The 13,573-nt window shown below is 35.7% G+C and overlaps 1 protein-coding gene across 1 annotated transcript in view; it reads left to right on the top strand.

Annotated features, from left to right (window-relative positions):
* Nucleotides 1-13,573, top strand: part of RAVER2 (ribonucleoprotein, PTB binding 2) — a 59,564-nt gene that overhangs the window by 10,249 nt on the left and 35,742 nt on the right. The window contains exons 2-3 of the mRNA XM_032218911.1: nt 2,413-2,479; nt 5,448-5,914. Coding sequence (XP_032074802.1) covers nt 2,413-2,479; nt 5,448-5,914 — 534 coding nt within the window. The remainder of the gene's footprint in view (nt 1-2,412; nt 2,480-5,447; nt 5,915-13,573) is intronic.

Raw genomic sequence — 13,573 nt, 5'->3', positions numbered from 1 at the left:
TTGGACTCTCCTTTGCAGCGCCCTGAAAACGACCCTTCAGGTAAGACCAATGGTCCATCTCTGCAATCTACAAAAGCAAACATGACCAAAACGGCATATAACATCAAGAAACCACAACTACATAGCAACTGACTTTAGGGTTTCTAGTTGCTAAAACAAATCAAGAAACATAGAGTATCAAACAACTTACATTGTTTGTTGGCATGAAAAGTATTTGGTGAATGATAATGATCATTTATTCTGATGGAATTTCATCAAAGAACACTAAACAGCTTACTGAGCCATATAACTTTACAAAAATAAGTCACCATTTATTAACCAAGCCATTTGTGTATTGACCTCTATTAAAACAGAATATATAACATAAATTCTTAATTCAGTAAAGACATACCTATAAGGTATACGAAGAGGTGGTAGCCAATTGAAATTCCTCCATTTTGCAACACCCAGAACAGCCACAAATTGCTCTGTGACAAAAGCAGAAGTTTTCAGCACTGTAATTTAATAGCAGAAAGTGAATAAGAGACAAAACTTCCAATCCTCTACAACACTGATGACGTGATAAAATTCAAGCACATATTTATTGCTTCTTTTGACTAAAGGATGGGGTCCAGATTATTTATAAGATGGTATAATCAAACTATCAAGTAAGGCTGCTCTACAGTTTACTATTTTTTCCTTCCTGAACTTCAGATATATGTTGGATCTCCTCCAATTCTTAATCATACAAACTAACAAATATAAGAAAGATACAAATTTTGAAATGACTGTAACATTTGAAATTTTGTATTGGCTCTTTGTTGCACATCAGTGGAAGCTGAGTATCAAAGTCAGTTTTGACTGTTGTTAGTTGTGAAGTCTTGTCTGACCCATCATGACCCCATGAACAACATTCCTCTGGGCCTTTCTGTCGTCTACCATCCTCTGGGGTCCATTCAAGCTCACGCCTACTGCTTCGGTGACTCCATCCAACCACCTCATTCTCTGTTGTCCCATTCTTTTTTTGCCCTCAATTGTTCCCAGCATTAGGCTCTTCTCCAGTGAGTCCTTCCTTCTCATTAAGTGGCCAAAGTATTTGAGTTGCATCTTCATGATCTGGCCTTCTAAAGAGCAGTCAGGGTTGATCTCCTCTAAGACTGACCGGTTTGATCGCCTTGCAATCCAAGGGACTCGCAGGAGACTTCTCCAGTATTGTTTATCTTTAGAGATTAACTGGATAAACTCAGTTAGAAAGCTGTCGGTACACCATTGGAAAACATGAAGAACCAGGCTCACCATGAAGAAAATCTACATGGTTGCTAAAAGGTGACACTGACCTGATGGCACATAATTTGTCAAGCAAAGACTTTAAAGCTCCAGCCCAACCCACATAAAAAAGACAGATGTTTTAATGATTAAGATGATGGATAAACACTAGAGAGAACCCAAGCACATTAAACCATGGAAACTTATCTGGTGAATTTGCATTAGTCATTCTTTTTCAGCCCAGTCTTCCAAAACTTCTAATGTCAGTAAAATGAAAGAACATACCCCAGTTGTCTGTCTGGAGAAAGGGTAGAATGTAACTCCAATAAAAAAGTAATTTAAAAAATAATATTCCTTCTAGAATTATCTTAATATTATCAACATGACAATGCTAATCACATAAATTGCAGTCTATATAACAATAACAGTGGTAATTCATAATGGTATAAGTGTGACTGATATGAATTATGGACTCAGTATAAAATCAATATTTAGCTGGAAGCCTAATGTTTTTCTCTGCTGGTCCTTTTCTTATCAATACACTAGAGGAACAGGATGCAGATGCTAGTCATTGTATTCCATGAGGATTTGCACAATACAACTAATTATAGAGGAGGAAAAATACTTTACAGCAGAAGAGAAAGTTGATAGAAATAGGGGAAAATTTTCTACTCCTATGCAGCCTTATTTCACAATAATAAAAAGCAGGTTTTCAAAATGTCAAACGATGTTAAATTCTGGTCGCAGATGTTGTGGCAGTTAATTGGCCTGAGGTTTAATTTCATACATTTCATGAAACACGAGTGGTTAAGTTTAGATTTTGAGGATTGGTATTTCTGGTATTCTCTTTCTACAAAGAACATGTAATATAGCTGACAGAAAATATCACTGTGAGGAAATGCCTTTCAACTTCAAAATTGTGTTTGAAAGCTAATCTTTGGCAAATATTTTAAATATTTTTTTAAATAAGATGAAGTGAATTCTGTTTTTCAGAGGGTCCTGCTTACTGCTGAATTGCATCATGCTGATATTGATACTTAACTAATATTTTCTGGCAGCATGTCTCCAGAATAATTTTTACCTGGAATGTTTTCAAGTCTCTTAAGCTGAAATAAAAAGGATCATTCCATTGAGTTTGTATTTAATCATGCATTATTTTTCTTTTAGGAAATCCATGAGTTATTAAAAGACTTTGAGCTGAAGTATTGCTATGTGGACAAACATAAAAGAACAGGTAAAAACTTGCAGTATAATAGTTATGCTAATAGATTTAGCTATTTTGATTAAATTTCACAATTTAATAACAATTTAATTTAATAAATTTAATTAAATTGTTGCTTCAGTGTGCTTGTGTGTGTGTGTGTGTGTGTGTGTGAGAGAGAGAGAGAGAGAGAGAAACTGACATTTATCTCATATTACTTCCTTGTACAGATTCTTTTCTTAATATGCCCAAATCATATTGTACTAGTTTGTTTGAATAACAAACAATGGCAAACTGAAAATTTTTTTTTGAATCAGTCTAACATGATTAAATCTGAAGTTATACTCTTATATAAACACTACAATGCAAAAAATTATAATTAGGTAACGTTAGAAACCATATATTTTTTTAATTAAGGGCAATTAGTATTTATTCTACTAGGGATCAGTTGAGAAATGCATACTCATAATTTAATTGTTCAGTATCAATAACTTGGGTGTGCAAAGTGACCACTGAAAAGGAAATGCTACTAGCAAATTATTATTCATCAAATTTATATAGTTTCCCACCTCACCAAAGGCAAATCTTTCCTCTAAATTAACGTCACATTGAATTTTGTAATTATTAGTCTATTAGTGCGTACCATCAATGAATTTTAATCTTTGTTAAAAAAATTAATGAGTGGCAATCCATTTTAGAGTGCTTTTGCATTATTGATACATGAGGGTAGAATTCAATGATGGTTAAAAGGCCTTTTACAGTTTGGAGGCAACAACTAGTTGAAACTAAGCGGAGTTGTAGTCCAGAACTTCTGAAGTGCAATTTACTGGCTATCATTGTTACTGTTGGACAATTATGGTGGGTAACTTAACTATCAACATTAACTAACACTATTTTTAAAAACTGCCCTTCTTAACTTTTTGTATAATACTATGAGTAAAAAATAATTTGAATCTATAATAGGATGATATTTGGTGTCAAGGCCAACCTCTACAAGAATCCTACTCCCTTCTCCTCTGTCAGACTTTTTTAAACTCCTCTCCAGAGGACATAATAGATAGCAGGGATGGTATTTTATAGGGATGTAATGGAATTGAAGAATTGTTTGACACTGAAAACCTTGTCTACAATCCAAAATATGCTGCCTGATTTGGAGTGATTCTTCTTTCCATAAGCTATTCCATTCTCTTTATCTCAAATAAATCAGGATTGTATATAAAATGGTATACAGTTATATAGTAATTAATGCTAGAAGCCAAGACACTATGAGTTTGAGTTCCACTTTAGGCACAGAGACTGACCTTGGGTCAGTCACTTTCTCTCAAGCCTACAAAGGAGGCAACAGCAAGCCACTTCTGAAAAACTTTGCCAAGAAAACTGTAGAGACTTGTCCAGACAATCTCCGAAAATTAAATTAAATAGAAAGAAAAAAATGTTTTCCAGGATGACGACTGTGTTTGGTCTTTGACGTATTGGGAATGAATTCCAACAAGAATGTGAAAAGGATAAAAAAATTCAAATTAAGTAATAGTCATATGATTGTTTGTTAGCTGTTCTTAAAACATTAAGACGTGATTAGAACTTAGAAGATCTCCAGAATTCAAAGGTAGTAATCTAGACTAGGAAGTTGAATGAATTGTGTATTGCTGTCAAAAAAAAAATATGGATGTGCACACATAGCTGCTATGAACCTTTATTAAAAGAAGTACTTCCTACGTTTTTAAAATGTTCTTATGCTATATTCAGAAGTCATTTTAGCTATAACTTTGAAAGGACTCAGAGGGGTCGGTTGCATAGCTCTGATATAAGAAACTTGCCTTTCATTGTAACCAGTTCCTCTACGAGACTTCCATTTATATTTTATTTAGTAAACCTCTTGAGTAGACTAGAGGATAGTATAACCTTTGATTATTCAGGCTTGAAAGAAGATGTTAACATTCCTGATTCTCAGTAGTATCTTCTTACCATTCTATTTTGCTTCCAGTTGAGTTTTAGTGTTCAGTAGAAACAGATGATTAATAGGCATGCAGAAATAAAAGATGTTTTTGGTTTTAAACAATAATCCTGCAACCAGAGCTTCCTGGAATTAAATTTCAGGAAAAGTCTGATCGAAATATGATATGTCAGCAATAACTTTAAAAGGTTATATGTGCCAGGCAACACTTTTACCTTCTAATGACATCATGCCAGTTTTTAACCAAACGTAATAAGGAGGAATGTATACCTGGGAAGAATGAACAGACTTTAATGTTAGTTTAGAATTTGGTTTATTCCTAGAATTTGCTTGACAGTATTAATACATATGAATATAATTTTATTTTTAAAATCAGCATTGTTTTATACTTTGATTGTAAAAATGTCATGTCATAAAACTGCAAATTGTACGTTTTTGGCCAATGCAACAGTTATATAAAAAGATTTTCTTTCCTTCTTTCCTACTGTGCCCCACCCCGTATCCCATGTATACCTCCCATGAATTATATCTCGAGGTGGTTCCACCTCTTGATCTTCTGGTGGATTGCCAGAAAATGATGGGAAGAATAGCAAATCCTGAAAAAATCCAAAGGAGAGGATCTATCTGAGCCAAGTGAAAGAAAATGGCTAATATCGTGAATTTGTAATATTGATTTTAAATTAAGAAAAAAATACTATTACTATATGTTATGCCTTCTGCATATATTGGAGTTTCACAAAAGTTACTCAACTAATCTTTAAGAAATTATTGGGCTTTTCTTAGTTCAGGAGCAAACAAAAGAGTTGTGTCAGCACAGTTGAGGGTAAAAAAACAGAAGAAAATAACACTATCTTTCCTAAATCATAATTGCTGAAATGGAGAGTGCAGGGAAATGTTTTTGTGTGTGGAAGGGTTGTGAAATAATATCAGTTTCAAGACACCTTGGACTTAGAAACCGCAAGGCTTGATAGTTCCCAAGAGCTTAAAACCTGCCCAACCCGGTCATGGAGTTTACATAAAAGTTTTGTCTGATTTGCTGTCTTTCAGCTTTTGTTACTCTGTTGAATGGGGACCAAGCTCAGAGTGCAATACGGCTATTTCACCAACATTCCCTCCGAGGAAAAGAAATATCACTGCAGCTTCAGCCAACCGATGCCCTGCTCTGCATTACCAATTTGCCCCCTTTCTATACGTTGCAAGAGTTTGAAGAGCTAGTGCGACCTTATGGGAATGTTGAAAGACACTTCTTGGTATACAGTGAAGTCACGGGCTATTCCAAGGGCTATGGTTTTGTGGAATACATGAAAAAGGATTCTGCAGCAAAGGCTAGGTTGGACCTTCTTGGCAAACCATTAGGTGAAAATGTCCTTTTTGCACAATGGATGGATGCTAATCAAATAACTGCAGAACTCATACATTCAAAATGCCTTTGTGTGGAAAACCTTCCTATAGACTATACTGGTGATGACCTCTTGCAAAATTTCTCAACTAATTATAAGCCTGTGTTCTACCAAGTAAGTGAAATGCTTTTTCTTCAAAATGAAAGCTGTCTTCACAGATGTTATGATTTAATGACGTAGCATGAACTTTTCCTTGATTTGCAGATTACTATGGTCACATTAATGAGTAATTATATATTGTAGCTCTATTGATTAGATTTGACAATGATTGCCATCTATAAGTCACCTGGAAATTATATAAATGAATATCTCAGCTAATATGTCATTGACATAATAGTAACTTATTTAAACATATATAAAATTGCTATTCAAGAGAAATGTTAGGAATTTTAAAAAATTAAGTCTTAGGGAAATCTAAAGTTCTGAAGGATGGAGTAAGAAAAAATCTTCTTCATTATATCACAATATTGTATTTACAAAACTTGTACTTTATTTTGATTTTTAAATTTTTTAATATTTATTTTTTTAAATTATTTTTTGGCACTCACAGCACTGCACAAAATTTTACAATGATATCTTCTTCCTAAAATGTTATTGATTCCTTTCTTAAGGTACAGTATGAATTTCCATTAAAATATACTGGGAATCAGAGCTGGAAGTTTTTCTATCCAAAATGAGTGATGAGAAATGCTAGATTAGAAAAAGCAATCTTTTATGTCTATTTAAGCAGTTCTTACACATAGCCATTTCCCCCCCAATTTAGACCATGTGATATTTTCTCAGTTCTTCCAACAAAATAATTTTTTATTGCAGCTAGTGCTATTTATTTTGTTAATAAATTATATGGTTAGGAACAAACAATTGGAATTGAAGGGGTATAAATGTTATTCAGTTAATTGCAGTTCAATATTAAGGGTTAACAAGTGAAGTAACAAATCAAACTCCCATTTATAAACAGGTTCAATGTGACCTGGCTTTGATTTACCAGAAAAAAACAATGCTATTTACTGTATAACCACTGGGAATACCACATAATGTTCCATTACCATGACTCAGAAACTTTTCTTCAAAAGCAATATAATACAGAAGGGGGCTAAATGTTAAACATAAGGAATCAAGCAGTGGTGGGATTTAAATAATTTAAAAACAGGTTCTCTGCCCTAATGATTTTTTCCAACAACCAGTTCACCAAACTGCTCAAAAAGTTAACAATGGGTTCTCCCAAAATGGGGCAAACTGGCTGAATCCCACCACTGGAATCAAGACTAACTACAAGACTAACTACAACACAAAAATGTGAAATTAAGGGCCCTTTGAAGAAAAAAGAATAAGGAACTTAATCATACCATAAAATAAATGAGTGCTGTCCAAAGAAATCGAATGCTTCACTGAAACCTAGGAAACGCAGGATAAATATGGAGAAGTGCGCCTTGATCAGGATAAGTTAGAAATAGTGCCATTCCTTGCTACCTTCTTGGAGAAAACTTTGTAGTATCAGAAGCAGAACATCCAGCTTCCTCCACGATTTTGTTCCATATAGAATCAACCTTGTGAACTCTCAAACTTCCTTTTTCGCTATGTATTCAAGTTGGAAAGTGATTAATACTTATATGTATTTATATGTTAGGGTGTAGGTATATACGTATGTATGTATATAGCATATCTGTGTGTGTTATATATATGTACATTTTCTAGAGCAAGCAACAGAATTTCATTTTTAATGTGTGCCAGAGTCCCACAGAAAAAAAATGACAATAAAGGTTATCATATCTATTTACAATTACAAAGATAGTGATAGAAATATTTGTGGAAGATAAGATACTGATAGTTGCTAGTTTTAATGTCTATATCTTGCCTTCCAGAAATGGAGGGCAATGTAACTCTTGGTGCCAATTGTTGGGGAAAAGTGTAGAAAGATGTGCCTGCACTCATGTTCTGCTTGTGTTCTTTCCAGAGACATCTACTTGGCAACCGTGGGAACAAAATATTAGGCTAGATAGACTTACATGTGATCCAGCTGTCTTTGCTCTTCTTCTGGCATGTTGCAAAGATATTTATCGTAACTGTCCTTTCAGCTGCAGGCTGTGTTATTTCACAGTTGTTATTTTTCTAAACGTTATTCTGATTTTGTTTATAGATAGTGTTTTTGTTTTGTGGCAGAATGTTATTATCTGAGGATATATTTTGCATTTTCCCAGTAATGTTTTACTTGTGAATCTATTTTGGAACAATCCTAGTGGCTGGCATTGTTTTCTAGGAACTTTCATCCACTTTGACAAGGTTTGCACAGGTGGATTATACCTATTTATGTTTTTATATTGTTCTAGAGAGAGTTTATAGGACATCATGAACAGCTGCTACTTGTTTATCAAAGGGGAAAAGTTCTCAGTTGGCATGAAATGAGTACTGCCGAGCTCTATATTTCCTGTGGGGGTTGAGCGGATGAAGATCCTTTAAGACCTTTTGAAAGTGATGGATAAATAAATTGTTGTGACATTATCAATCATGGACTGGCAGTAACAGTGCAAATATTGACACTTTTCATCCCCCCACCCCGGTTATTTTTATTAAGGATGTTTTAATTCTCTTGCTAAATACTGAAACAGGAGGGGGGAAACACACTTTTGAACAATGTCTGGCTTTATTAGTTAATTACATAAAAACAATGCCATTCATACTTTCTTTGGAAAGAGAATGGAAGAGAAAAAAATCTAAAAGAGTATTTACACCTTCCATGAGGAAAAATTAACTATAATTAAGTCTATATGCATGTTGCAAACATATTTATACATTTACGTACAAATGATGACTCTGTGGTTAAAGATCCTGAGTTTGTCAACTGGAAAGCTGACAGTTCAGGTTCAAGACCAGTTTGAAAGCATGCAAATCAGAGGTGGTGTTCAGCTGGTTCTCTCCAGTTCGGGCGAACCAGTAGCGGCAGTTGCGGGAGGCTCAGCCCACCTGCCCTGATGTAATGTGCGAGCACTGCAAAGGTGGTACGCATGTGCAGATGAGGCATGTGTGAGCATTTGCGAACCACTAGGGAAGGTAAGTGAATCCCACCGCTGATGCAAATATGAACAGATAAAAAGGTACAATTTCAAAGGGAAGGTAACAATGCTTCGCTGCATAGTCATGCTGGCCACATGACCATGGAAATGTCTTTGGGCAGTGCTGGCTCCCTCGGCTAAGAAATAGAGATGAGCACCACTCCCTAGAGTCAGAACTGACTGGATAGGGGAAACCTTTAGCTTTACTTTACAAAACAACCATTATAACAAGATCAAGTACAGTCTGCTGTCCACCTGCTGTTTGACAATAATGAGCAATTTCTCAAAGACCATGATCTTTTTTGTTGTGCTTTTAAAAAAATCATAAATGAACCTCAAAGAGCTTTTGATTAGTCTTCTGTTGTTCTTTCTCATATCAATCAGTCTTTCTTCCAAGTGGAGGATTATGGGGCTGTTCAAGAATTGAACCTCCAAAGTGAGCATATTTAACATCAAAGGGAGGGAGAAGAAATTGGGAGAATAAATATGCATGCCTTGCTTCTTTGGTATTTCCACTCTTTCCTGTACATAGGGATGGGAGACAGACTGAATTTCTAACTGTTTTCAAGTGTGGGGATGCCCAGTGAAAAAAACAAAAGCATCAGCAAGGAGTAGTGAGGTGAATATGAAACGGGGAAAGGGGGCGAAATTATGTGGATATTACTCCCAACCATATTCCTAGATGTTATTCTTTTTTTTAAGATATATTTTTATTTTTATTCTTTTTAAACAAAACAACACATACAAAACAAAGCAAGAGAAGAAGAAAGAACAACTTTCCTCAATTTCATCAGGCATGTCGTTTGGTTATAGGTTTTTGTGCATCAATTCTTAAACTTAGGATTAACATCACTGGTTTACATTAAACATAACTGAATGTTTCATTGTCTTTGAGCATTATGTGTTCAGATTACCATTAATATTCTTTCATTTGTAACAATCCTTATTTCCTTGAGTTCATAATTATCTATCAAATAACAATGAGTCTTTGAAGCATTATAGTATCACCTATCTCTAAGGAGAAAAAGCGAAGATTGGAACAAAGAATTCCCATTGGTTTATAATATACATTCATATTTTCAATTAACCATAGTGTCACCAATCATCCAAAATTCCAAAAATAGTTTCCCATTATTAATTATTAAACCATATAGTGGTTAAGTATTTCAATTCATGTATATATCAATTATTCCTTACATCATCATTGATCTGTTTAATATACAAAGATCTTTCTAATATAAAATGGTCACTACATACAATTATACCAAGGTATTCAAATCATCCCACTCTTATACATTAAAATCATTATTGTCCTTTATATATCATATAAGTAGTACTCTATAACATAACAGAAAGAATAAAAAAAGACAAAAGACAAAAAACTACTACAACATAAGTAGACAGTTTCATTCCCAGGTTTTTTTTATCTAACCATTGGTAAAACAAGTCCCACACTTTATAATATTGCTCATCCTCTTGTTCTCTAATTTCAAATGTAAGCTTACTCATTTCGGCACATTCCTTTATTTTCCGAATAGTTTCCTCCTGTGATGGTACTTTCTCGTTTTTTCAATTTTTGGTAAATACAATTCTGGCAGCTGCTAAAACATTCACGATTAGATATTTCAAGTCCTTGTTGTATGTTTCTGGTATTATTCCCAATAAAAAGAGTTCCGGTTTTAAATCTATATGTTTATGTATCATTTTCTCCAACCACATGTGGATTTTAGTCCAATATTTTTTTGCTTCAGTACAAGTCCACCACATGTGATAGTATGTGCCCGGCGTCTGATGACATTTCCAACAGTTTTCAGATTTGTTCTTGGACATTCTTGCAATTCTCGATGGGGATAGATGCCACCTGTAAAACATCTTATACAAGTTTTCTTTATATGCAATTGACATTGTCATTTTATAGTTTTGAGTCCATAGTTTTTGCCATTTCTCTAATTCAATCCCACGCCCAAAGTTTTCCCCCCAAGCTAACATAGTTTCTTTGACTTGTTCCTCATGAAGTTTCACCTCTAACAAGTAGCCATAAAGTTTTTTAATTACCTTTTCATCGGTACCTGTTAAGATTTTATCTAATTCAGTCATTTTATCGTAAAAACTCTCCTTTTTGATCTTCATTATACCTAGAATGTATTTGCACATATGAATACCAATTAACTTCAATACCTTCCTGTTTCAAGTCTTGTATAGATTTGAGTTCACCCTCTGTCTTTAATAGCTCAGCATATCTAACTGTTCCTTCTTGTATATTATTGAATATGAAAAGGCTTCGATGGTTGATATCCAGACTGGAATTTTTAAATAATGTAGCCTCTTAACCTTCTCCCAGTTTAATAACAAAGCCTCTATTATATGGTGCCTCCTAAAATAACCATGTGCTTTAGTTCCCTTATACCATAAATAAGCATGCCATCCCAACAACAAGTCGTGCCTCTCTAGATTCAATAGCCTACTCTTTCTTAACATTATCTATTCCTTGATCCACGTCAGACTAGCTGCCTGGTAGTATAGTTCCCAATCAGGTAATCCGAACCCTCCTCTTGATTTAGCATCTTGCAACACTTTGCGTTTTATTCTTGCTTTTTTCCCCCTGCCATATGAATTTGCTAGATGTTATTCTTTTCCCACCTTGAGAAAGATATAAAATATATTTTCATTAATTGTGCATGTATGCCTTAGAAAAGATGAAAGAGAACAGTGAGAATTACCTCCGGATAACAGAAAGCGCAGACGCAGCTTTATTGCAAATCAGTCTTTGACCAGGAGAGAAATTAAACTTATTCCTATATCTAAGAGAGAATAAGAAGTATAAGTAGCTCTTGCATTCTGAGTCTTCCCTCTGGTTCAAAAGGATACTATTTCTCAATATTATGCGTCTTATCAGCACACACTGACTTGTGAGGGGCAGAAAAGGGAAGGAGTGCAGTTAGAGATAACCAAGAAGCCGGCCACATAACCCCACAGAATTTAATTTGTTTTTACTGTCTTTTTTCTTCCAAAAAGCTGCATCTGCTATTTATTTGCTGTTGCTTTGCTTTACCCATCCACCCATCTTCTGTAACGAATAGGCAGGATACTTAATTATTCAGGCAATCATATGATTCTGCTGCTTAACAAACTATAAGAAGAGCCGAGGTGGCGCAGTGGTTAGGGTGCAGTACTGCAGGCCACTTCAGCTGACTGTGATCTGCAGTTCAGTGGTTCAAATCTCACCGGCTCAAGGTCAACTCAGCCTTCCATCCTTCCGAGGTGGATGAAATGAGGACCCAGACTGTGGGGGCAAGTTGCTGACTCAATTTGCTAAAAAAAATTGTAAACCACTTAGAGAAGGCTGAAAGCCCTATTAAGCGGTATAGAAGTCAAATAAATAAATAAATAAATAAATAAATAAATAAATAAATAAATAAATAAATAAATAAATAAATAAATAAATAAATAAATAAATAAATATAAACCTTATAAGAATATCTATGGGATTGCTTACCCTAATAGTATCTGCCACTGATAAGATCAGGTATTTTGGGGTCTCTCCAATTCTCTTTATTCAAGGAATGACACCTCCAGGGACTCATAGATACATGTTTTCTCAATTGTTGCTCACCATCTGTGGAAGAGGACTCCTTCTACCTATCAGAATGCCCATTTTCCAGTTGGTTTTCCTAAAGGCCATTAAATGTGGTTCTTCCATTAGATCTGGAAGGTTTGAAAATTGTGAGCTTTCTGGCTGCAGAAGGTTTCCTTTTTGGCTGACTGAATCGATTAACTTGTTTAAGGTTCTCAATATGCATCAGAGGTGGTATTCAGCAGGTTCTGACCAGTTCTGGAAAACTGGTAGTGGAAATTTTGAGTAGTTCGGAGAACCGGTAAATTTTCTGGAGCGAGGGACAGTGTTGAGGATTCAGTAAATCCTCCAGTTACGACCGGGAGGCCAGCAACAGTCTAGGCTGCACCCTGATTGGCTGAGGCGCAGCATAGCCTGTTGCTAGCCAGCCAAGCCAACCTGATTGGCCAGGGTACTGCGTCAGCAGTTGCTAGACGCTTCTAGGCCGCCCATTGGTCCTTCTATTCTAACTAGTGTATATAAATACCTTGGCGCAGAAAAGATACTTTTGAATCGCTGTCATCATTCTCTTGAATAAACCTGTTCTTGTTGTGAAGTCCTGGCTCTCGTGTCGTCTCTACCCTCGATCCATTAAAGACAGGAGGCTCCAATGGATGGTATTGACACGCCCATTTGGCCACAAGACTGGGATGAAGCTGAAGACATGCCTCTGTGCTCCACCCTTCCTTCTCCACTTCATCTCAGTCCGGCTAAAAATAAGACATATTTTTAACTTCTTCTGCAATTTCTATCTCTACTGGAAACTCCTTGCCTCTGCAGCTACTGTAGTTAGCTCTCTGCTCCAGCCTGTAAGTAGCTCTACGTGGTTTTCCTTTCTAACCACCAGGGAGTGTTACTTTGTATCCTTGGGATCAGAGAGAGCACTGAGGTTGCGGCAGCCATTTCCGGCTTTGCTAAGCACGTGGCGCCGATCCCTGGGTTTTTTTATGCGATCAGGAGGCTAGAGATTCCCAGTCCAGAGCCCCCCACCACCACACCAATCTACTGGAAATAGCTTCGGCGTTCCATGTGGAATCTTCCCACCATGCTACAGGCTGTCATGTAGGAGACATTTGAGCCGTTGAGAATGGTTAGCCTGAAACACCTAAC

Source organism: Thamnophis elegans, chromosome 5 (genome assembly GCF_009769535.1).
Source record: "Thamnophis elegans isolate rThaEle1 chromosome 5, rThaEle1.pri, whole genome shotgun sequence".
NCBI classification, from domain to species: Eukaryota; Metazoa; Chordata; class Lepidosauria; order Squamata; family Colubridae; genus Thamnophis; species Thamnophis elegans.
This window is presented reverse-complemented; position numbering and strand designations above follow the sequence as displayed.